Below are 26,710 nucleotides of genomic sequence, written 5' to 3' on the forward strand. Positions count from 1 at the left end.
TTTGTTGTATCACACCAAACTATTAATTACTACTTCGCAATTAGTACATGAAAGTTCAAAGGAAAATGTCTCTATATATGTATATACTTATAATAAAACAGAAATTAAGGTTGGTAGACATGCAAAATCAGAAATAAAACTGAAAGTAAAATAACTAAATAAGTATGTCTTGTGTTAGACATGGAACTACTGATTATTTCCTCTACGGCTCTACCATGCACCAAAGTGCAATTCATCCAACATCTTATTATGCCTCCTCTCTTGTGATTATAGCAGGCTTGACTCTTTGCTCTTCTTTTGCAGGAATAAAAACCAAACCAAACATTGAGCATAAAAATTATATGGATTATTGAATAAATCTTTTCACAACAGATTATATATAGCTAATAATGTCGTTGCTGTTTTTTTTTTTTTTTTAAGCAAAAAGCTCAACATAATAAAGTGGAGCAATTAAAAAATATATAGAAACTAATCAACAAAAAAAAAAATTCCTCCATAATTAACTCCCACAATGTCGATAGCAGCTAAAAAAATCAAACTTAATCCACTCTTTGTAACTCTTAGTATTGACAGCAGAATTAAATTTTAAATTTCAGATTTCTCTATCACATATATATTTTAAGTACTTCATTATGTATTATATATATAATATAATATAATATAATATAATAAGAAGAGTTTAATTCACTCATTTTTTATATTTTTGGTGTATATTAAGAATATCAAACTAAAAATGATCTTTTATGCATCAAGTACTACTGAGTGAGTAATTATTAAAAATTATAACTCATTCTCCTAATATTTAGAGTACAAATTTAAAAATTATTTTTGGAAACATCAAAATAATAACATTAAACTTTTTATTTAGAAATTAAGAAGATAATTAAAAAATAGATTAAGACTCCTAATATTTTTTATTAAAATTTTAGTTTTTTTGTTTTAATATAAATTTTGAACTCAGAGAGAGAGAGAGAGAGAGAGAGAGAGAGAGAGAGAGAGAGAGAGAGAGAGAGAGAGAGAGAGAGAGAGAGAATGTTTGATTTTTCTACAAAAGTAATTAATTATTTGATGAATTTTAATTATATTAATAACAGTTTTCATCAATTTTGTAGTTTGATATTCTTAACTAAAAACAGCAAAATCCATAAATGAACAATAAAATTAAACTCTATTTTGACCATATCATAATATAATAAGGGAAATAATAAATGAGTAATTTATTTATAGATGGTTGGTGGTGTTGTAGAGAAAGATAGATCAGAGATGCAAAAGTATGTAGGTGAATCGAATTTGTCCCAGAGAATAAATAGATAAAAAATTATTATTAGAAATTTAAAAATATTTTTTATATATTACAATTAATTATCATATATTTATATATAAATATATTCAATTTAATTTATATTGTAATATATAATTTATATTTTAATATATATTTTAGTTTAATAATTAATTTTATTGTACACATATTATAACTGTTATGAATTATTAGAAAAGAATAATTGTGTATATTAATTAAGATAATTATTTAAAATATTTTTATATAAAAATGGCAAATATTAAATATTTTTATATATTTAATTAAATAATCTATTATTTAATAGGATAATAGATAATAATTGTGAATATGTAACTTATTATTTTACACAAAAATATCAAACAATTTAATATATTTAAATATTATTATTTTAAATTATTATTTGAATAATAATAATTTATATTATATTTATAAGTATTTATATAAAAATATATAATTTATATTTATATTTGTTAAAATTTATATACATCAGTCAGTATAATTTGCACATCGGTATATAATTATGCTGATTAAATAAAAAAAAAAAGGAGAAGAGAGAAGTAGAGTGGAGACAAGAGAGTGGAGCCCACCCACCCGTGAACCGTGTGAATGGATGGATGATGTATGTGAGTGGAGGGTGTGGGACACGTGCGAATACAAGCAAAGCAAGGGGAGTCCCCCCTCCCTCCTTTTCGCTCAGATTCTTTCTTTCTTTCTTTCTTTCTTTCAGTTACAGCGTCATCGTCAACGTTTGTGAGTAAGTGGACTAGTAGTAAATCTCTAACAACAATTATTCCCTTCCATCTATAAATTCAAGAAGCAACGCAATACACGCTGTGCTTCACCTCTCTAATCAAATCCTAATCCCAATCCCAATCCCAATCCCAATGGAGCAGCAAAGCAAAAACAGCCGCCTAGAAGAAGAAGGACAACACACCACCACGTCCCTTGACTGGAGAGGAAGGCCCTCCAATCCTTCTAAGCATGGCGGATTCAGACCTGCTGCTTTCGTTCTTGGTATTCTCCCTTCCTTGCTTCCAGATCTAGTTTTCAGTTAGCAGTTATATATCATGTCACACCTACCTACTAGCTATCTACTAGCTATAATAATAATAATCATAATTAATTTGCCTAATTAATTATATTAGTTCATTCTTTGTGCTGGTTTTATATATATTAAGGGATGCAAGCATTTGAAATCATGGCAATAGCAGCAGTGGGAAACAACCTGATAACATATGTAATGAATGAGATGCACTTCTCACTGTCCAAGTCTGCCAACGTGGTAACAAACTTCGTTGGGACTATCTTTATCCTCGCCCTCTTCGGTGGCTACCTTTCAGACTCTTATCTCGGCTGCTTCTGGACCATCCTCATCTTTGCCTTTGTCGAACTTTCTGTAAGCTACTCAATTATCTCTCTATTTTTTGTCTTTATAAAACCAACAATACATACATACAGCTGGCATGAGAAATATAATTTTGTTAGTTTTCTCTTTTCTGCCTAGAAAGGTTAAGGTTACAAATTAAAATTGAGTATTGGGCATGCAGGGTTTCATATTACTGTCAGTGCAAGCTCATGTTCCGCAGTTGAAGCCACCGGCATGCAATATAATGAGCGGGGAAGAGTGCATAGAAGCAAAGGGGTTTCAGGCGATGATATTCTTTGTGGCAATATACCTTGTGGCGTTAGGGAGCGGGTGTGTGAAGCCAAACATGATTGCTCATGGAGCAGACCAATTCGATCAGGACAACCCAAAGCAGTTGAAGAAGCTCTCTTCCTATTTCAACGCTGCTTATTTTGCCTTCTCCGTCGGACAACTTGTTGCCTTGACCCTTCTTGTTTGGCTCCAAACTCACTCCGGAATGGACGTCGGCTTCGGCGTCTCCGCTGCTGTCATGGCTATGGCCTTGATAAGCTTCCTTTCTGGCACTCTCTATTACAGGAACAAACCCCCTCAAGGCAGCATCCTCACTCCTATCGCTCAAGTATATTTTATTTCTCCTTTCTCCACCTCAAATCTTGATACTTTTACAAGAAGAGAAATATTAAGCCACATGAATACTTTCTCTTTATTTTTTGTCCTATATTTAAATTAACATAAATGTTATAAAATTATTAAAATTTATTATTTTTTATTATCAATGTCTGAAAATATATATTAAAGTATGTCGTTAAATTTTTAAATTAAAAAAAATTATGATAATTTTTTAATATTTTTTTAAATTAATATTAACTAATTTTTTATACTAAAATGTTAAGATAACATCTTTTAGGAAAAATGTTGGAAGGTTATCAAAAGTTATTGTTTTTGGCTGACAGTTAATTATTAATGATCAATCTTTAAAAGTATGAAATAAAATATATGATTAAATTATTAGACTAAAAAAATTTGACCAAAGAAATTAAGTTAATAGTCTCAAAATTAGACTAAGAGTGTGTTTAGTTTGTATATTTATTTTTTATTTTTATTTTTAATATTTTCTATTTTTTAAATTTTGTGAAATAAAAAAGTAAAAAAATAAAAACAAAAAATAAAATTTTATTATTATTTTTTTTTTCATAAAATCTAAAAAATAAAAAATATTTAAATAAAAATAAAAAATAAAAACGCAAATCAAAAGCTTGACGCCAAAATAATCTAATTTCCATTATTATATATGTTTTGTATCAGGTTTTTGTAGCAGCATTTTTTAAGAGAAAGCAGTTATCTCCATCTAATCCACAAATGCTTGATGGAAGCCATAAGTTCAGGTTCTTGGACAAGGCATGCATTAGAGTGGAATCGTGGGAGGAGGAAAGCGCATGGAGATTGTGCAGTGTTGAGCAAGTAGCGCAAGTGAAGACGCTGCTATCAGTTATTCCCATATTTGCATGCACCATTGTTTTCAACACAATCTTAGCACAGCTTCAGACATTCTCAGTCCAGCAAGGAAGCGCCATGGACACTCATCTCACCAGAAACTTCCGCATCCCACCCGCCTCGCTTCAGTCCATCCCTTACATCATCCTCATCCTCGCCGTCCCTCTCTACGACACCTTTTTCGTCCCCTTCGCCCGACGAATCACCGGCCACGAGTCCGGAATCTCCCCTCTCCGCCGGATAGGCCTCGGTCTCTTCCTCGCTACCTTCTCCATGGTTTCTGCTGCTCTCATGGAGAAAAAGAGAAGAGACGCTGCCGTCATCCACAGCAAAACCCTGTCCATCTTCTGGATCACTCCGCAGTTCTTGATCTTCGGCCTCTCGGAGATGTTCACCGCCGTTGGGCTCATTGAGTTCTTCTACAAGCAGCCACTGAAGGGGATGCAGGCATTCTTGACCGCCATAACGTATTGCTCCTACTCCTTCGGCTTCTACTTGAGCTCTGTCTTGGTCTCTTTGATCAACAAGATCACTACAGGGTCCTCCGGCGGCGGGTGGTTACACCATAACAACCTCAACCAAGACAGGCTGGACCTCTTCTACTGGTTGCTGGCTTCACTCAGTTTGCTCAACTTCCTCAACTATCTGTTTTGGTCAAGATGGTACTCTTCTCCATCCCCTTCATCCTCATCTCATCATGATGCCAAGGACAACACCTCCTCTAATAAATATTCTGCAAATCACAATAATATTCCTTAGTATATATATATGCCATATATTAGCTATACAGAACTGTAGGAAAAAAAATAATCATATATCTAATTAAGGAGGCTGGAACCTTAGTTACTTCATAAGTAGTTCCATATATGTAATATTATTCTCATCTAATTACTCTCTAATTTGAAGTCCATTGGAGAGGTGTACGTACATCTTAGTTCTCTGTATTTGAAAATTTTTCATGTACTTGATCTTCTTGTTCGAATGTAAAAGTTAATTTAATTATATATTTTTCGGAATGCTAGGCTTGTAAGACTTACACACTCCTGGACAAAGTATTGGCCATGTGATATTTGACTTGGATCTAAAATTAAAAGATCGATAATTTGTTTTTTGAAAAGAATCCCGCTAAAGAGTTAATGGATTATTTGTATAATGTTTACAATGAGCTATTTATTTAGCTCAATATGAGTTAAAAAATGAACATCCAAGTAAAATATTATTAATTTCTCAAACACAATACACTCATACTATCCAGAATAATCAAGTACTAGAGATAATAAACATCTGATATCCTACTGAATCAAACATTTCTAAATTTTCATTGCACACATTGTCCAGATCCTCCATTTTCTCCCTATACTTCCTCTTTTAAAAAATGTACTCTATATTATGTAACGTTTTTATGTATTTTTTCGTAAGCATTCATTATGAATTAAAATTTATTACATCATTTATAGTATAAAAAAAATTTGCAATATCATCATTCATCATATCTTAAGTCAACAAATGAATTTAAAAAGGTTATGTATATACAAATAATTAACTAATAAATTAGTCACCGTATATTTATATGTAAAATATATATAAACTTTTATGTATTTTATAACATAGAATAGTTGTTAAGATTATTTACACCAAATTTTTAAACAAAAATTGGTTTATAATTAAATGCGAATAGAACATTTTTTTTTAGAAAATTTTTACTTTGAATCCTATAGTGTTTAAAGTTAGTCTCAAAATTTTACTAATAGGATCAACCAGTTAAACAAAGAAAAGTTTTTCTAATTTCTTTTAAAATGTATCCTATACCAATTAAAAGACAAGCGGGTAAATGATAATGACATAATCATTTAAGTGAGGAAGAGGAGGCTAGTGCATATGAAACCTAACATATAATTTCTAAGTAATATCACTATGCATGCGTAGTTAATTTGTTGCATCACCAAAGAAATTGCAAACTAATCCATTATATTAATGTTTTGAAGAATACAAGTTTAGAACTCAGAAGAAATTAAATTTTGATAGGAAGGATTACACATGAGAATCCATGGGAGTTTGTTCCTACTTACTAGCCTGTTGTTGTTTGGAACAGTGATGTACGTTTTTGTAAAGAGACATGTCTCCAACATGTTTTTACCGCTGAAGAGAGCCCCCCCTCTCCTCTTTCAAGAGTATATGAATTTGGCATCCTCCTATGTCCTAGGACGATAGGTATATCATAATGTTGCCCAAAAGATTAACACACAGAGACCACGGCCCCCACTTCCTCACAACAAAAGTTGCTTGTCATACCACTCACACCATTTCTTCTTCAAACTTATCATTATTTGCTCCACTCACTTCTCCTCTTCCTGTGATCCTCTCTTTTCTTTCTTTATCATTTATTTTAGAGTATATACGAAATCAATAGTATTAGGAAACTAGCATATTTTTTAATTTATAGACTGTAGTCATCTAGTCGTTATTATTAGTATTTTTAATAATGTGAGATTATATCTAATGGTGTGGAATTACATACTTTTTTTCTATTGATTAAATATTAACTAAATTTTAATAAAAGTGTTGACCCCTTAGACTTTTTCTATCTAAATAGATCTCTAAAAAATTTTACATCTTTGTCTCCAAAAAAATCTTTTTACACATCGAAATTCCTAAACTTTACAAAAACAGAACACATAAGTTCCTACCTTAGTCAGACTAGTAGTTTTTATTTGGACAAATAAGTCATTAAAAGTGTGACAAAAGGACCTATATATCTTACTTTTGTAAAGTTCAAGGACCTTTATGTAATAAAATTTGTTTGGAGACAAAAACGTCCGAAATAAAATTTCTTAAGTACCTATTTGGGTATTGTTACGGTGGGTAACCGGAAATTAGTGGGCTGGACGGCGTTGGTTGGCCCAAACGTATGGATGAGGAGGATTCCAAGCGGATCTGCAACTCGGTGCCCTCCGTCCGACTTGTGCGTGAGAAAGAATGGGGGGTGGTACCTGCAAAGACACTCCAATGCTTAAGTCAGTAAGGGTGTGAGCAGGTCTAGAGAGTATTGGGACTTAGAGATACCTGAGAAGTGTCAGTGTATTTATAGTGGTGAACCAATAACCACCGTTGGAGTAGTGCCACTTTTTTAGGGTGTTAACCGTCCCTTTATCTTAGGGAAGTTAAGATATGGCTTGGGGAAGTGGTTAGAGAGATTCTAGGGGCAGTTATTCATTCAAATGAGTGCTTATCTGCCAGCTAACCCTCGTTCCCGACTTCTTTAGAGCAAGTCGTGACGAGTACCGACTTCCTAAGACGAAGATTGGTACTGGGTGAGGCCCAACCCTTTGGATTAGGCCTTTCGCTTGGTTCTGGGCCTTTATTATTGGGCCAGGGTATGAACAGTGCCCCTACTCGAGCCCAATTTCTCTAAGATTTTGGGTTCGAGTATTCTACTCGGGGTTGTAGCTGACTTGTTGGAGGACCGACGTGATGGTCTGAAGCCGACGTGACTTTTTGTGACCTTTTGGTTCTGACAGTTACGTCTAATCAAGCGTCGTGTCCGTTAGGGATGTGCGTAGGGATTAATGGCCTTGGTAACGGTGCGTCTTTAATGACTGCCCCGTTTTTACCATTGTGCCCCTAACATACTTATAAATACTTTCCCTCTCTTTCATTGTTTCGTTTCTGCGATTTTTCAAATTTCCCCTTCATTCGTTCGTGCTGCATTCTTGTATCTCCGAAGGCTTTCGTTTCCTCCAACCCTCATTTCCAGATAAAGGTTAGTTCTTTTTGGAACATGCTTTTCTATTTGCATGCCTTTATTTTGTAGATAGGTTAGTTTGTAGACTTTAGTTCCGTATTCCCTCCCTTTAGAGACCGTGTTTTTTATTTTTCTTTTCTTTTCTCCCTTGTAGGTTTTTGTTACCTTTTTAAGAAAAAGAAATGGCTTCCGTAGATGTTCTTTCTCAGTGAGTTGATGTCACGGTCCTAGGGGAGGAGCCCTCGGTCGATACTGATTTTATCACCCACCTTCGTACTCACCACAGAATTTGTACTTCTGAGGAGGACGAGCCGAAGTATGAGTTGGTAGTCCCGGGTCCTGAAGACCGGGTTTGTTTTGGGAGGGCCAATGAGGTGGCCCCTCATTTTTTCTTTATGTATGAGTGCATGATCACCCGTTTGGGTGTTTTTCTTCCTTTTTCAAACTTTGAGATGTCTGTTTTGCATCACTGTCGAGTTGTCCCTACCCAGCTTCACCCCAACTCTTGGGATTTTTTGAAAATTTATCAATTTATTAGCCAAGCTTTGGAGTTCCCGACCTCTTTGAAGATTTTTTTCTATCTCTTTCATATGACCAAACCCTTCAGTGGGCTGAACAATAAGCAACAGTGGGTGTCTTTCCGAGCCATACAGGGTCGGAGAGTTTTTACCCTTTTTGACGAATCCTTCCATGACTTTAAAAATTATTTTTTCAAAGTTCAAGCTGTAGAGGGTCACCACCCCTTTTTTCTGGATAATAATTCTACTCCCCGCTTTCCTTTGTACTGGCTGGAGGCCTCCCCTGCGAGAAATATGGTCTGGATGACCTGGATGAGGTAGAAGCAGCCGTTGTGGGGTTCCTCCGAGAAGTGTGGGGGAGGGCCCCGTACTTGGACACTAAAAAGTTTCTCCAGGGGTCCCCGACCTTTGTCCAGGCACAGCTAGGTAGCTTTTATTCGTTTGTTAGATTACCGACTTGTCTGATTGACCTTCCCGACTTGTTTTAATCTATTATCTATTATTTTTTCAGAAATGGCGAAGGCAAACGCTCAGGAGTCTTACCAGAGAGTCCAGGAGGCTAAAGCAAGGTCTCGCGCCAGGACTGGTGGCGCCAGGGCGGTTATCTCTCCTCCTTCTCCTCCTCGAAACGTTGGGACTCCTTCCCAGCCATTGTGATTTCTTCTTCTGCTTCCTCTCAGCCGCCCCCCTCTGCCCGACCTTCTCCTGAGCCAGAGAAAAGGAAGCGTAAGACCTTAGAATCTGGCTCTTCTGGTGAGGTTAAGGCGGATGCTCTTGCATTCGTCCGAAAGAACATCTACCCCCATGCTCGTATAAGCATGGATGATGCTTCTGTTCGGCACTACCTTACCACTCTGGTTGAGGAGAGTCTCAAGGCGGCGGGGGTTTGCAGCAAACTCTTAGATATTTTTGAGAAGACTCCTCTCAGCTCTTTAGGGATGACCTCGAGGGTCGAGGAGCTGGAAAGAAGGCTTCTTATGTATCAAGAGCAGGAGAGGGAGTTGAAGGAGGAAGTCGCCAAGTTGAAGGAGGAGAGATATAGCCTCCGGGAGAAGGAGAGGAAGTTGCAAGCCCAATGCAACATGGAGGTGGGCTTGAGGAAGACAGCACAGGACAGCTACCAAAGTTTATTTGACGATCTTGTGTCTCTGAAAAATGATCTGTTGAATTCTCAGAAGGCCTATACCGAGTTGGAGGACTCTATTGCTGATGAAGCTGAGGAGGCTTGGAGGATCTTTAAGGAGCAGGTCGGAGTCATTGCTCCTGACTTGGACCTTTCTCCTTTAGATCCTGATAAAGTTGTCATTGATGGTGCCATTGTGGATCCCCCTGTCCCCGTAATTATTTCCGAGTCAGAATTGAAGACTCGGGGGCAGAGGATCATAGAGTCCCCTCCTCGCCCTAACGACGCTCCGAGTTCTTCTACTGTTCCTCCGACTTCCTCTTCATCTCCTATGGATGCCTCTCTTCCTGGTCCTGGCGGCGTTCTTCCTGACTCTGGTGGTGGTGATCCGTCTACTCTTCTTCCTAAAAAGTAATTTGTTGGCTATTTTGGGGGCCCGGCCTGTGGGTCTCCCCTTTTTTAAACTTCTTTATTTGTGTTGGTGGTGATGTTCTGAACAATTTGTTTTTGGCCTTATAAGGCCGTAAACAAAACATTTAAAAATACCCCTTTTTTAATAAGGGTTTAGGTTAACAAAAAATAAATACCCTTTTTGGATAAGGGTTTAAGTTACCTTATGCGTGCATGGTTTTCTGATTGCGATTTTTTCGAATTCTCCTTGATCTTTTCTAGAAAACCTTTTCTTTGGCTTGTCTGTCTTTCTGAACCTTTTAGTTTCAAGGATCTTTAGGACAGCCTTTTAATTTTTCTTGGTTTTTTTTCCCTATCTCTTTCGTTATTCCTAATACTCAATTTTGTTTTATTGAGTTTTCATGACTTAGGTTATTTTTGCGATTCGTTTTCTATTTCTACTCGGTCTTTTCATTTCGACTTATGAGTCGGAATGTTTCCGAGTTTCTTACGATCACCTTTTATAACCTCTTTACACCGACTTGTACCTCGTCGTTTTATCCTGACGACCATCTAGGTCGGTTCATGGGATTTTCACGTTTTGTCGAGCTTAAGTCGGCGCGTTTCGTAGAAAGAGAAAACAACAAAGGAATTTAAGAGATATTTGTAAAAAAGATCTTTATTAATTGGGGAGGTACTTTATTGCTGCTAAGGATTTTTGACAGTCTATTTCCTTTAGCCCCTACTATGATGCCTCGTTAAAAACCCTTCTCCAGAAAAAACCCTTTGGTTTTGGGAAAAAATCATGAAGTTGGGAAAAGAGTACATCAGGGAGTAGAGTTCGCTTTTAGCTATAGTACCTTTTCATATTACAGGCATGCCACGACCTTGGTAACTCGGTGCCGTCCAGGTCGGTCACTTTATAATAGCCTTTTCCTAAGACTTCATTGATTTTGTATGGTCCCTTCCAATTTGCAGCGAGCTTTCCTTCCCCTAATTTGTTGACTCCAATGTCGTTTCTGATCAAGACCAAGTCACTTAGGGTGAATGCTCTTCGAATGACTTTTTTGTTGTATCTTGTAGCCATCCTTTGCTTCAACGCTGCTTCTCTTATCTGGGCTTCTTCTCGGACTTCGGGGAGCAAGTCGAGCTCCTCTTTGTGCCCCTGTATATTTTTGATCTCGTCATGGAGAATCACTCTTAGGCTTTGCTCGTTGACTTCTATTGGGATCATGGCTTCTACCCCATAAACTAGTCGGAAGGGTGTTTCTCCAGTGGCGGATTGGGGGGTCGTCCTGTAGGCCCATAGTACTTGTGGGAGCTCTTCAGCCCAGGCTCCTTTTGCATCTTGTAGCCTTTTCTTTAGCCCTGCCAGTATGACTTTGTTGGCTGCCTCGGCTTGCTCATTGGCTTGCGGGTGTTCCACCGAGGTGAACTGGTGCTTGATTTTCATACTGGCTACTAGGCTTCTAAAGGTAGAGTCGGTGAACTGGGTTCCATTATCTGTAGTAATGGAATAAGGTATCCCATATCTTGTGATGATATTTTTGTAGAGGAACCTCGGACTTCTCTGTGCGGTGATGCTGGCCAATGGTTCTGCTTCTATCCATTTTGTGAAGTAATCTATTCCCACGATCAGGTATCTGACTTGTCCTGGCGCCTGGGGAAAAGGACCTAACAAATCCATTCCCCATTTTGCAAAGGGCCATGGAGAAGTGATACTGATGAGTTCCTCCGGGGGAGCCACGTGGAAATTTGCATGCATCTGACATGGTTGGCACTTTTTCACAAATTCGGTTGCATCTTTCTGCAAGGTCGGCTAGTAGAATCCAGCTCGGATCACTTTTCTGGTTAATGACCTTGCTCCGAGATGATTGCCGCAGATCCCACTATGGACTTCCTCTAACACCTCGGTGGTCATTGAGGTTGGTACACACTTTAATAATGGTGTTGATATCCCCCTCCTGTAGAGAATATTTTTCACCAGGGTGTAGTGTTGTGCTTCTCTCCGGATTTTCTTAGCCTCTTTTTCCTCCTTCGGGAGGATGTCGAATTTTATGTATTCAACCAAGGGGTTCATCCATCCGAGGCTTAATCCAACTACCTCAAGGACCTCTTGTTTGTCTTTTTCTTTTACCACGGAGGGTTCCTGGAGAGTTTCCTGGATCAGGCTTCTGTTATTCCCTCCTGGCTTGGTACTTGCTAACTTGGATAGGGCATCTGCTCTGCAATTGAGATCCCGAGTTATGTGTTTGACCTCGGTTTCTGCAAAGCGCCCAAGGTGTTCTAGAGTTTTTTCCAAGTACCTCTTCATGTTTGGGTCTTTTGCCTGATACTCTCCACTTATCTGGGAGGTCACCACTTGCGAGTCGCTGTATATCATCACCTTTGTAGCACCGACTTCTTCTGCCAGCTTCAATCCAGCAATCAAGGCTTCATACTCTGCCTGATTATTTGAAGCTGGGAATTCAAATTTGAGGGAAACCTCTATCTGGGTTCCTCTTTCATCCACCAGTATTATGCCTGCACCACTTCCTGTTTTGTTTGAGGATCCATCTACATAGAGTTCCCATGTAGTTGGTTTTTCCTCTTGGTCTTCTGTGTATTCTGCAATGAAGTCGGTGAGGCACTGGGCTTTAATCGCCGTCCGAGTTTCATACTTCAAGTCGAACTCGGAGAGCTCAATTGCCCATTGAACCATTCTCCCTGCAACATCCGTCTTTTGGAGGATTTGCTTCATGGGTTGGTTCGTGCGGACTCTTATTGTGTGAGTTTGAAAGTAAGGCCGTAGTCTTCGTGAGGCTACTACTAAGGAGTAGGAAAACTTCTCTAGTTTGTGGTACCTTAGCTCAGGGCCTTGTAGAACTTTACTGATGAAATATACTGGGTACTGACCGGCCTCGTCTTCTCTTATCAGGGCCGATGAGACGGCCTTGTCTGCTACAGATAAGTATAGGACGAGGTCTTCTCCAGCTATAGGTCGGGTCAGAATAGGAGGTTGGCTCAAGAATCTTTTGAACTCCTGGAACGCTTCCTCGCATTCAGGAGTCCATTCGAACTGACATCCCTTTCTCAATAAGGAGAACGGCGGAAGGGATTTTAGTGCTGATCCTGCCAAAAATCTGGAGAGGGCTGCAAGTCAGCCATTCAGTTGTTGGACTTCTCTTAAACAAGTCGGGCTTTTCATCTCCAGGATAGCTCTACACTTATCGGGATTTGCTTCGATCCCTCTTTGTGTCAGCATAAACCCTAGAAATTTTCCTGCCTCTACCGCGAAGGCACACTTTGTGGAATTTAGTCTCATCTCGTGTAACCTTATAGTGTCAAAGACTCATGAGAGATCTGACAAGAGGTCAACTTCTTTTTCGGTTTTCATCAACATGTCGTCGACGTATACTTCCATTAGGCTTCCAAGGTGAGAGGCGAACACCTTATTCATCAGCCTCTGGTATGTGGCCCCTGCATTTTTCAATCCAAATGGCATGACCACGTAGCAGAAATTAGCTCTGGGCGTGATGAATGACGTCTTCTCCTGGTCTGGCTCATACATCGGGATTTGATTATACCCCGAGTAGGCGTCCATGAACGACAAGTATTGATACCCCGAGCTGGAGTCTACTAGGGTGTCAATACTTGGCAGTGGATAAGGGTCCTTGGGACAGGCCTTATTTAAGTCGGTATAGTCGACGCACATTCTCCATTTGCCATTTTGTTTTTTGACTAGCACTACATTGGCTAGCCATGTTGGGTACTTGACTTCTCTGATGAAGCCGTCTTCTAGGAGTGCCTGTACTTGCTCTTCTACTACCAGGGCTCGTTCCGGGCCGAGCTTGCGTCTCCTTTGTTGTACAGGTTGGGACCCCGAGTAGACCGAAAGCTTGTGGGACATGAGCTCGGGGTCTATCCCTGGCATGTTGGAGGCCTTCCAGGCGAAGAGATCGGAGTTATCTCTTAGGAGCTTAGTCAACCCTTGTTTTAGGGTTTCCCCTAGGTTGGCTCCTATGTGAGTATCTTTCCCTTCCTCTTCGCCAACCTGTACCTCCTCGGTTTTTCCTCCTGGCTGTGGTCGTAGCTCTTCTTTAGCCCTTGCTCCTCCGAGCTCTATTGTGTGAACTTCTCGGCCTTTTCCTCTTAGGTTTAAGCTTTCATTGTAGCATTTTCTTGCCAATTTCTGGTCCCCCCTTACCGTTGCTATCCCCGCTGAGGTCGGAAATTTCATACAAAGGTGGGGTGTGGATACCACCGCTCCGAGTCGATTAAGGGTAGCTCTGCCGATTAAAGCATTATATGCTGACTCTACATCGATGACTATGAAGTCTATGCTCAGAGTTTTTTATTTTTCCCCTTTTCCAAAAGTGGTGTGGAGGGACAAAAATCCCAGTGGCTTTATTGGCGTGTCGCCTAATCCGTATAAGGTGTCGGGGTAAGCTCTCAACTCTTTCTCATCCAACCCTAGTTTATCAAAAGCGGGTTTAAAAAGGATGTCCGCTGAGCTTCCTTGGTCTACTAGGGTTCTGTGGAGATGGGCATTTGCTAGGATCATAGTTATTACCACTGGATCATCGTGTCCAGGGATTATTCCTTGCCCATCTTCTTTTGTGAATGAAATAGTAGGGAGGTCGGATGACTCTCCTCCGACCTGGTATACTCTCTTGAGATGCCTTTTGCGAGAAGATTTGGTGAGTCCCCCTCCTGCGAATCCCCCTGAGATCATATGGACATGTCTCTCCGGAGTCTGCAGTGGTGGGTCTCTTCTATCCATATCGTCTCGCTTTCTCTTGCCGTGACTGTCCGACCTTTCTATGAGATATCTGTCAAGCCGACCTTCTCTAGCCAGCTTTTCTATCACATTTTTAAGGTCGTAGCAGTCATTTGTGGAGTGGCCATATATTTTATGGTACTCACAGTAGTCGCTGCGGCTCCCCCCTTTTTATTTTTAATGGGTCTGGGGGGTGGTAACCTTTCAGTGTTACAAATCTCTCTGTATACATCCACTATAGAAACTTTCAGAGGAGTATAAGAGTGATATTTTCTTGGTCTGTCGAGACCGAGTTCTTCCTTTTTCTTGGTTTCCCTCTCCCTCTCTTTTGCTGAGGGAAGGTGCCCGGGTCGCCAACTCAGGTCTCTCAACTTGGCATTTTCCTCCATGTTGATGTACTTTTCAGCTCTTTCTTGTACATCACTTAAGGAGATGGGGTGTCTTTTTGATATGGACTGTGAGAAGGGACCTTCTCTGAGTCCATTGACTAATCCCATTATGACTGCCTCGGTGGGCAGGTCTTGAATCTCTAAACATGCTTTATTGAACCTTTCCATATAGGCTCGTAAGGATTCTCCGACCTCCTGTTTTATTCCCAGGAGGCTTGGTGCATGTTTCACTTTATCTTTCTGGATGGAGAACCTCATCAAGAACTTCCTTGAGAGGTCTTTGAAACTGGTGATCGAGCTTGGAGGTAGGCTGTCGAACCACTTCATCGCTGCTTTCGATAGGGTGGTCGGGAAAGCTTTGCATCGCGTAGCGTCGGAAGCATCAGCTAGGTACATCCGACTTTTGAAATTGCTTAAGTGATGCTTTGGATCCGTGGTTCCGTCATAGAGGTCCATATCGGGGCTTTTGAAGTTCCTTGGAACCTTTGCCCTCATTATCTCCTCGCTGAAAGGATCCTCCCCTCCTAGTGGTGGTTCTTCTCGTTCGTCTCGGGAGTTCCGACCTTTGAGGGAGGATTCTAACTTTAAGAGTTTTCTTTCTAACTCTTTTCGTCGCTCCATCTCCTCTTTTAGGTTCTTTTCAGTTTCCTTTTGTCGCTCCCGTTCCTGCTCTAACTGTTCGAGGCGACTGTAGACTAATCCCATGAGCTCAGTTGCATCGGAGGGTCCCTCTTTCTCTGATTCGCGCCCTTCTGAAGAATTCACCTTCGGATTTTTTATTCCGGAGGTATCTTCCCTGTGTTGGTCATTGGCTTCCTGGTGAAGGGTCAAGTCTGCATCCTTGTTTCCGGTGTCCAGATTCTCTTGTTCAGAATCTGACTCCACATGACCCTCTTCAGGGGATCTATCCGCCATCACTGGTTGATCTCTTGGGTCCCCGGCAATGGCGCCAATGTTACGGTGGGTAACCGGAGATTAGTGGGCTGGACGGCGTTGGTTGGCCCAAACGTATGGATGAGGAGGATTCCAAGCGGATCTGCAACTCGGTGCCCTCCGTCCGACTTGTGCGTGAGAAAGAATGGGGGGTGGTACCTGCAAAGACACTCCAATGCTTAAGTCAGCAAGGGTGTGAGCAGGTCTAGAGAGTATTGGGACTTAGAGATACCTGAGAAGTGTCAGTGTATTTATAGTGGCGAACCAATAACCACCGTTGGAGTAGTGCCACTTTTTTAGGGTGTTAACCGTCCCTTTATCTTAGGGAAGTTAAGATATGGCTTGGGGAAGTGGTTAGAGAGATTCTAGGGGCAGTTATTCATTCAAATGAGTGCTTATCTGCCAGCTAACCCTCGTTCCCGACTTCTTTAGAGCAAGTCGTGACGAGTACCGACTTTCTAAGACGAAGATTGGTACTGGGTGAGGCCCAACCATTTGGATTAAGCCTTTCGCTTGGTTCTGGGCCTTTATTATTGGGTCAGGGTATGAACAGGTATATATTTTTTATTTTATTTTATTTGCTGTTGGTAATCATGATAATAACAATTATAAAAAATATACCTCCAACACTATAAAAAAGTCGTCGTATATCGTTGGATTTACCAGGAAATTTATTAAAAAGATTCGCTAGTAACTTGTTTACCGTCATATTTAGTAGCAGAATAAATTCAATAGTATAAATCTCATCGGTAATTATTTACCGGCAAATTTTTCCGTCCACCGCTAATTACCGGCGTATATAAACTTTTAATTAACGAAATTTTGGACATTGTTACCGTCGGATTTTTTTCCTTGTAAATCCAACGGTAAACTAATTTATTTTTTAAAAAAAATTGTTTAAAAATTTAATATATATTTTTATATATTTAAATTTAATATTTTTTAAACTAATAAGATTTAAACTTTTATAATTTTTTATAATAATTTATCTATAATTTTAGTTAAAATAAAGTTCACAAACAAGTTCAAATATCAAAAGTCTAAAAGAATAAGAGAATTTAATTAAATAAAAAAATCACATTTAAAATGAACCGAATCCTTAATTTACTTTTTGAAAATTTTTCAATATAATTTTATTCTATACATATACTCACTTATATTATTTGTATAAGTCTAACATACTTCAAAGTTCAAATACAATCAGCAAAAATTATAACTATCTACAATTCTATATACAATTATAAGAACTATACATATATGTATATGGAATATAGATTAAATATATTTACAATAATAAATACAATTTCAGACAACTAACATGTATTCTATTAATAGAATAGAAAAAGTAAAACCACAACAAAAAATCGAATACAAATATTTAACAAACAATCCTCAAATATTTTTTACTTAACTTAACTCCAAGAGTATTAATCATACAATTTAGTACCTACTGCCAAAGATGTAACTGTGTGCCACCGACACCGCCGGTAATCGCAACGCTTGTCTTTATATGAATTATGAGTTAGTGCGATGGCTATTTATCTATGTGCAAATATATAAGTTATCAATTCAATAATATAATGCAAAATTTATCGTCTAAATTATCATAATGCTATTGGGAGAAAAATTAAATAAAGCTAATTAAGTTCATAGTTCGTAGGATCACTTTTAAAATCTGATGACAAATTTTAATAGTGTCAAAGTCTCAAATTTTAATGGTATTAAACTTTCATTTAAAACAAAAACAGAATATTATTATTGCTAGCTAAAGTAAAAACTGCCCAGTCCTTTGTATGCCTTCAATACCAGAACATCTTTGCTTGACCATTTGAGAAACTAATGCCATACAAAAGATATTCTAATATTTTTTCAAAATCCCAAGATTTGTTATCAGCTCTTAGCAAATGAATATCATTAACAATTATTTACTTTTATTAATTTAAAAGCCACTCATTTGAATTGCACGTATGATAAGAACAATGGACCCAATTCCTTTCATGAAGCCATTGCAAGAGCAAAAATTTAAAATATCATAAGCAAGCATTAAAAGAGTGCAAACACGGTCAACTATGATAATAGCATTAAAACAAGGGGAAACCTATTAGAAGGCAGTCATCTTTCTAGAATAAGCAAAACAAGCAGAGTAACATAAAATTAACTACCTTGTTCGATGCATCATCACCTTCGACAATATTATCAGTTTCATCATCAAACGCACCAACCTCCTCTGCAACATTAGAAATCAAACATATTTTTAATTTATAACGTACAATACATCAAACTAATAGTAATTATTGAGTACCTATGCTTCAAAAGTAGAGGTGTTGATGAGATGGGTGAAATTGAGTTTGTTTCGATTCATATTCAATCTTAAATATACGAGTCTATTTTTTAGATCATAATTCCGTTCTAAACTCATGAAACTTAAACATTTTTGAGCCACAACTATACTGAGTCTAAACTGGGTTTTTAAAGCTTTAACAATAATTTATAAAGAAATTTATTTATAAGACATTTATTTATAAAGAAAAAACTTGTTACTGAAAAGTTGATATCTATATTTGAACTTAAATTTATCCATAAATTCTAATTTGATACTTATTTGATCTATTTTCTACTTCAACAAATGTGATTAAAAATAAAATAATAAGCTTATAATTAATATAACATAATATTAAAATTAATTTAAAACATATATATCTTTTTTAGTCCCTTAGGGTGCACATGGGTCGGGTGAAGCCGAATTCGCCTTGACCCGGACCTGACCCGAAATAATGATCGGATTTATTTTTGAGACCTTTATCCGGCGCTAAACCCGATAAAATCACACCAAATTAGCCCCTAAAATATTTGGGGTTAGCCCGAGTCTTCGAATCGGGTCGGATCATGCATACTCCTATTCAAAAGGTTACGTAATTTAAATATTAGATTGATCAAATTCACAGATAACAAACGGTTATCAGCAGTGCATGAAATATTCAAGTCCATTTCCCTATATTTCTATATAGCATGAACATTTTACTTTCAAGCATTTTAAAATTGTCATAGGTGAAAGGTTACTCCACTAAATCTACCTAAACTAAAATCAACTAAAACTAAAGTCAACATCCTGAAGCAGTGCACACTTAAGTCCACATAGTAAGAATGAGAATTTCGCGAATTAATCAACTTTAACAGCACAAAACGCAAAAGTAAGAACAAAAACCCTAGTATTCAAAGCACTTCACTCTTAATAGATCTACTACGAACCTAAACTGGAACCAGCAGCAGAAGAGCATGGAGAAGATCATACCAGCATTGCACCTGACGGAGGCAAGCAGCGGTGGCGATGAACAACAGGGGCAGCAATTTGCAGGGGAGAAATAATATCCTCCTGGCAAAAACAAGCTCCAGATGGACGTTTCTCGACGGCGACGATGGTTGGAGTCGTGGGAAGTGGTTAATGGCGGCGAAACGACAGCAAATGGTGGTAATGGGAGCTGACGGCGAGAGAAAAAGAGAAAGAAAAAGAGGAGAGAAATGAAGTTGATGATGTTGCAGAAATGGAAGGGTAGGATTCAAATTCAAATTTAGAGTCAATTTTACCGGCCGATTTAGCATCAAATAAATCCACTGATAACGCACGGCCTGTGATCAAAACGACGCGTTTCATTTAATTACCTTACTGTCGGATTGTTTTTCCCCTAAATCTGACGGTAATTATTGCACCAATTTTTTTTCTTCCAATTATTACCAACGAATTTATTGTTAGAAAACCAAATTCGACGGTAATTTTTTATTTGACGAATTTATTGCTAAATCTACCGGTAAATCTGCCGGTACACCCGCCGCTAATCTCCAACGATAAATTTGACAACATTCAACATTTTTTTTTAGTACAAATTAATTTCAGCAAAATTTAGATAAGGCACTTTGGTTTTAACAAAATTTTCAACACAACAAAGGGACTAATCTATGTAACGAGATTAATTTTCAGATATTTTTAGAGAATAAAAATTTATGTAAAATTTTTAGAGATTGGAAAAATACTATGTGCTTCGAAAAAAAAAATAAAGAGCTTCTTGAAACTTAACTTAATTACTATTAAAGGTAAAAAATAAATAAAAAATAAAATCCCCTAAACTCTAATTTGCAAATTCTAACTTCTAAAATAATCTATTGATACAAAATATAATCAATAAGAAATTAAGATTTATTTAATTAAGAATAAGTACAACATTCTTTATTTAGTAAAGAGCGAATAAATTATTTTTTTTGTTTCCTTTTTTTTTTTTGGTTTTCTAATTTCTTAGTCCAACATATTAAAGATAAATTTGTTGGTAACACAAGGCGAAATTTGAATTCTCAAATGAACTAACTATTATCCCTTAGCTCTTTTTTTTTTTTTTTTTGTCATGAGCGGTCACCCTGTATCTGCCCATATAGATAGTGGGAGAGGGCTAGTTATGATTTGAGTTGGGTTGATAAAAGCCCAATATAAGTGGGTTTGGATTTCAAGACCAGAACAAAAGAAAAATAAAAATAGAGGGTTTAGTCGTTAGATTTGTATTTGTGAATTGATTAATTGTTCCGTTCCTGGTTGCGGTGATTGTTGGAGTCGGAAGAAACTCAAGAAAGTGGTAGTGGCAGAGAAAGAGAGCGCGATGCAAGGCGGTGAGGAAGTAAGCATAGAGGAGTTAGCCTCCAATCTTTCCACCTACAAGGATCAACTCCACCAGGTAACTGCTCCACCCTCCAACCCCAAACCAACTTAGGGTTTTTCTCTTACCAATTTGTTCTTTCCATCATTTTTACTTTCTCGCTTCAATTCCGATTAATACCTAAACACTACGATGACCTAGCCTTTTGTCGTTACTGTAACAATCAATTTTGCATATTCGCGTGTGAATTAATTTTTCACTATCCAATAAGAGGGGTTTCTTTTGGATTTCGTATGCAATAATATGCCCAATTCTTCTGCATGTGCCGGTAAACCCAATTCTTCTGCTCTTTTCAGCTCAGCTGCTGTAACAGCACCAAGTACAGTTTCTGACTCAACTTCCAAAATTCCATTATTATTATTTGTTTTCTTAAAAAAAAAAATAATGAATGGTAAGGTCCTTTCATTGCTGCTTGTTTCCACTTGGATACGCAACTTCAAATATGAGGCTACATAAATTTATCTATATGTTTGGTTATATGCAAATGGGACTTGTAAAAGTCTCAGACTCAATAAAGAATAGTATATTCAATGGAGGGTATCTCAAATTCTCAATAGTTGGAACCTTGAAGTAGAGGTAGACCAAGGAAAATTATAGTTAAAATCTTGGGTTCTAGAAAATGGCTCGTCTACAATAGGATATGATGACATCATTTTATCTATGCAGTTGACCCTGCCTATTGAGAAAATATTTATTCTTGTTGTTGAATATGCCCTATGTGGTTTTTGTATCTATCTAAAATTATCACTTGTATTCCTGTCAAGAAAAAAGACATTATTACTTTCATTGCTTTTCAAAGGATAGTTTATGACTGCCATTATTGCCCCTTACAGTATCAATGTCATGAACATAGTTTGTTCCCTCATTAAATCTCAGCATTCCCTGATATGAAAATTAACTTGTTTATTGCTTTTCTCCTTCATATGTGGATCAGGTTAGACAACTTTTAAAAGATGAGCCTGGAAATTCTGAGTATGTGGACATGGAAAGGGAGCTTAATGAGGTATGGCTTTATCATATGTTTTACTTCTGTCTTTTCATATCTGTGAGCTGTGCATTCCCTCCTCTCCCCCCCCCCCCTCTCTCTTCCGTTTTTTTCCCCTTGTTATTCATTGAATCATTGATTCATCTGAAGATATTGTGTCGACCTGATTTTCTTATTGCTCATCCTCCTTTAGGGGGAAAAAATCTGAATTAATAAATGATTGTTTCTTAAGAAAGCAGATCTCTACCTTCTTACCTAGCTTCCATAAAGGCATGAGCGACTGATGTATGGACAGCTAAGCTTTCTTTGCATCTCATTTTGTTTTAAGTTTTCAACCAATGAAACTCTAGTGGCCTTTGTTCAGATTTGTCCTCCTTTGTTAGTTTAAAAAGGTGAGATAGTGTTCTGTTTCAAAGTGAAGTACTGTTATAGTTTAGTTAAAATTGCAGATCTTGAGGAGCATGGGAAATTTAAAAACAAAAAACAAAAGGAAATTAGATCTATCTACCAAAAGCAAATGTGAACCTCATCAAAATACACATCACTTCTATCTTGGTTCTTTGCAGGTGTGCTCTGTGTCGTGATGTCCAGCATGATTTCCCCCCTCACCTGATATGAGATGTTCACACTGAGATTCTAAGTTAGAATTTTGACATTAATTTGGCTTATGATGCACCAAATTTCTGAAAAGTATTTGGTTTACTGAATTGGACGGTGGCCTAAAATTGTGTGACACAGGTGATTGCTTTGACGGAAGAACTCCTTGCAACTGCTAAGCAAAATGAAATATGTGGTTCAGATGCTGGTCCAAATGCTAGTGCACCTTCTACTTTGTCAAAACCTAAGGATAATGAAGTGGTATGTCTTATTTGTTATCCTGACTGTCAGTGAAACTGTGAATCTGAATGGTGTAGCATATTGTATATTGTCTTTAAAGCTTAAGCTACTTTGCTTTCACAGCTGTACTTAACAGCCCCTTGTTGGTTTGAGATTATATGAGCAAGTGCTCATTTCAAATGATTGAAATTATTTAAATGCAATATTTTTCTCATGATCATAATTAACTGCTTTTGTTATTTCACTCTTAGGAGCGGGAGATCAGTTATGATCATCAAGATAAATATCCTATTGGCAGTAAAGTTCAGGCTGTTTGGAGTGAAGACGGGGAATGGTATATTCAGCAATTAATTTCTTTCTGTTTGTCCATTTATTTATATGCATTTTACTTTCCATTTCATTTATCTATTGTTTTTATTTATGTTTAATATTTTGTAAAATAATTGGCCAGGTATGAAGCAACAATAGAGGCATATACACCAAATGGTTATTTTGTTTCCTATGACAACTGGGGAAACAAAGAAGAGGTGTGTTTCTAAAGTACTTTGTTACATAAATGATCCCAATATTAGATTTCACTAACTGTATTCTTGTTTATAGAGATTCCTTTTCTATTTGCCCTTTATAATTACATTCTAAAATATTGTTTTCAGCTTATTCATTCTCAAGCTAGGTATCTTGTGTTGATGGCAGTTGCTTATGTGCAGGTGGATCCTGCGAATATAAGGCCAATTCAAGAGGGTACTGTCGATGCTTTGTTAGAAGCTGAGCGAGTTGCTGAAGCTACAAAGCAGGCTATCAAACGGAAAATTGCACAGGCGGCAACTATCGATGTCCAGTCACGAAGTTTACCGGCAAAGCTTCGTATAGAACCGGATGACCCTGAGGATGTGGTGAGTTATTAAATAAGATTATCATTTCCTAATGTTTCCCCCTTATCTATAAAATTTATTAGTTTCTATACATAGAATGCTTGTTGCCAGTATTAATGGGAGTGTTTGACTAAACCGCTTTTGCTATCTAGATAGTCTTGAGTTTGTCTCTTGCTCTCTCTGCCACTTCTGATAATTATTTTCTGGATGACAAAGACACTTGAGTGTCTCTGAAGTTGTTATTTTATCCAAGTTTGTCTGCTCAATTAGCTAGAGTGCTTTTGATTATGCCTTTGCTGAATGCTGACTTAAATATAACAGAAAGCTTCCAAACGCAAGAAAATACATGCCTTTAAGTCAAAGATGCGGATGGAGCAACTTGAAGTCACACAAAATAAGCGCCAAAATGCTTGGCAGCAGTTTCAGTCAACCAAAGGAAAGGCAAAGAAGGTACTACTCAATTTTGTTAATTTGTATCTTAGTTATTATTATTATTATTATTATTATTATTATTATTATTATTATTTCATGGCTTTAGATTGTGTTGTATCCTTGTGCCTATATTGATAGCTTTCATGTAAGGAATATAATCAATATTTTTATTGTTGATAAAAAATGAACCGCGGAGCTGACATTACTAATATGGTTTATTGGATAAGATTAGCCTGCTTGATATGGCAAACTCTTGTCCTATGCATTGTTTTACTCTAGCAAACTAAAAACCTAATAGCAATATCATAAATGTTCGCTAGAAACTAGAAAGTTGTCCCTTCAATTGCAAACCCAATAACCTAAATGTTTGCTACCAAAAAAAGAAAAAAAATCATCAATGCTTTTGAGGATGTTAGCTTTTGTTCATATTACTAGGTTAGCTCTTGTATATAAAGAAGGAAAAAAAAAAAAAAGAGCGCGGGGGAGGGGAGAGACTAGAGAGAGAGCAGCTTGAATTGGCTGAGGTTAGGAGGTCCATTGCAAGTTAAATTCTCCACTGACATGTTCTCATTTTAATTGTATGGTCAAATCATCTTTATATTGAATATACTTTTGTTGTTCTTAATGCTTGCATGAATTGTTTTCTTGGCGTTGCTTACAGATTGGTTTCTTCTCTGGAAGAAAACGGGAGAGTATTTTCAAGTCTCCTGATGATCCTCACGGAAAGGTTGGTGTGACTGGTAGCGGGAAAGGTTTGACCGAGTTCCAGAAGAGAGAGAAACATTTTCATCTCAAGGATGGGACAGTTGAGAGCGATGAATAGGTTATGCAGCCATTGGCCTTGCAACTGTATGTAGAATGTTCAAACCATTCCCAAAGGAAGTCATTGATGCCACAACCCCAATTAGACTCATTTTATCAAGTAAATCCACTCTGCTTTGAAACTGTTCTAAGATCATTTCCTTATCATCAACGTTAATCTATCTTGATGCTAATTTCATTGTCTAGCTTGACGTTGGTTAGCTGATCTTAGATAGATGTGTATTGATGTGTGAACCACTTGCTCGATTGGTCTATTTGGGGAAATGGAGGTGAATTGCCTTTTGGTTTAGTTGACTCGGTTATCTGGTTAACCTAAGTTGTCTCAAGTACAATGTTATACTTAACTAGTTGGATCTTAATGTGTGGAGTGACCTGACTCGTGGCACAAAATTGTTCTGTTTGGCCATTGGAAACTTGCCTGGTCGCTCTGTCTAGGCTAGGTTGAGATGATTTCGGCAACTTGAATATTCATATTTGCATTTCCAATATAAGTTAATCGAGTATATACTTGAACAATGTAAGTTATTAGAATTCAACTTTAACTTAATTTCGTAGTCATGGTAACTATCTCGGAGCAACTTAAAATTCAGAATGCGTAAAATTTAAATGATCATTACAACATCAAGCAAATTGATAATAATAATATGTATTAGAAACAAGATCCCGAGCTATGAGTCCTTCGATGGTTTGTCATATCTCTAATGCTTACTATTTTTCATTGGTAAGCTTTCAATCTTTTGCTCCTAATAGTTTCGGGAGATACTAATTTGAGAACTAAGAGTCAACAGACACCAACCACAGCATACCGTTGGAATGCCTTCTCTACCTTCGTATTTACATGCGCCTCACAAATTCACCTATTTGGTTTAGCACTTAAGGTGATCGGCACAATCATATGGTGACGGGCGAACATTAATACCCTGCGAACGACCAAATCTGCATTTGGCCGAAAATTCTTGAAACTTACCTTGAACCGAGTCGCCGCAAGGTTGATAGGAGTTTGTCATATAGGTTATAGGGATATTCAAGGATTACGCTTTGGCGATCCACCAACGCCATATCAAGCTACTATATTCGGTAGGGTTGTACATTTAAAATTAAAATTCAAAATGTAGTTAACTGGATAAAAATTCATAACCAGATTTTGGATATTTAGTTTTTTAGAACAATTTTAAAAATCATGTTGATATTTATTTAAATTTTCGTATATGAAACCAAATTTTGAAAATTAGTTTTTAATCGATTAATCAAACCAAATTCAAATCTCATTTTACTCTAACTTCAAGCCATTTGGACCATGATTCTGAAACTTGAATTGGACGGGCTAAAAATCAATGACAGTATTGGTTCGGTCATAGGGAAAAAATTGTCGGTGAAAAAATTGTTTTAAAATCGTTAAATCAGTTAATTGAACCGGATTGGGATCCGGCCAGTTTATTTTAATGGCACCGATTTGCAGGTTGATCCGGCCGTTATAAATCTAACATCATAAATCGGCTTACTCATTCATAACTCGGCATTATTCACGTTATTATTCAGAAAACTGGCGCTATAGTTCGGCATTACAATCATTAATCGGCCATTAACGTCATTAATCGGCCACTTACGTTACAACTCAGCTCAACGGACTATTTTTAATTATGAAACGTCCAACCTGACATCTCACCCTTATTATTGCTCTTTAATACAAGCAATAAACAGAAAGCGTAACCGACTGGCACATAGCCTCCCATAAAAGGTATGATCTCCCATCCTAAAAGGATACATTTTTTTAATTCTCAATACTAACTTAAGCTTCGGAGTGCCTTTGCAGGTACACTCCCCGCCCGTTTCTTGCTCAAAGCTCTACGCGATTGGACACCCTCTTGGAGTAAAGCTCGGATTGTCATAAGGTTTATAGGTCGGCACCGAAGATAATAACTCGGCGTCGACTCCCAGAGACGGAGCTCTCCCATCAGGTATCCATACAAGAACAATTGGCGCCCACCGTGGGGCCGAGAATATAATCCCTTCCATACATTATCGGCCTCGAGGTTCTCGCCTGAGTC

The 26,710-nt window shown here is 37.6% G+C and overlaps 2 protein-coding genes across 2 annotated transcripts; both read left to right on the forward strand.

Moving 5' to 3' along the window:
* Window positions 1–1,991: 1,991 nt before the first annotated feature.
* LOC107635836 (protein NRT1/ PTR FAMILY 4.3) lies at window positions 1,992–5,164 on the forward strand. Its single transcript, XM_016339400.3, has 4 exons — window positions 1,992–2,314; window positions 2,479–2,696; window positions 2,848–3,285; window positions 3,972–5,164. Exons 1-4 carry the CDS (start codon window positions 2,185–2,187, stop codon window positions 4,917–4,919), a joined length of 1,734 nt encoding a protein of 577 aa, XP_016194886.1. The 5' UTR covers window positions 1,992–2,184; the 3' UTR covers window positions 4,920–5,164.
* A 15,381-nt stretch (window positions 5,165–20,545) lies between these two features.
* LOC107635848 (nucleic acid binding/RNA binding protein) lies at window positions 20,546–25,179 on the forward strand. Its single transcript, XM_016339407.3, has 8 exons — window positions 20,546–20,732; window positions 21,649–21,717; window positions 22,438–22,557; window positions 22,788–22,870; window positions 22,988–23,063; window positions 23,244–23,429; window positions 23,730–23,858; window positions 24,502–25,179. The coding sequence occupies exons 1-8, from the start codon at window positions 20,658–20,660 to the stop codon at window positions 24,661–24,663; spliced, it is 900 nt and encodes a 299-aa protein (XP_016194893.1). The 5' UTR covers window positions 20,546–20,657; the 3' UTR covers window positions 24,664–25,179.
* Window positions 25,180–26,710: the final 1,531 nt, after the last annotated feature.

The sequence above is a fragment of the Arachis ipaensis genome, chromosome B1 (genome assembly GCF_059453495.1).
Source record: "Arachis ipaensis isolate K30076 ecotype BB chromosome B1, ASM5945349v1, whole genome shotgun sequence".
Classification (NCBI taxonomy): domain Eukaryota; kingdom Viridiplantae; phylum Streptophyta; class Magnoliopsida; order Fabales; family Fabaceae; genus Arachis; species Arachis ipaensis.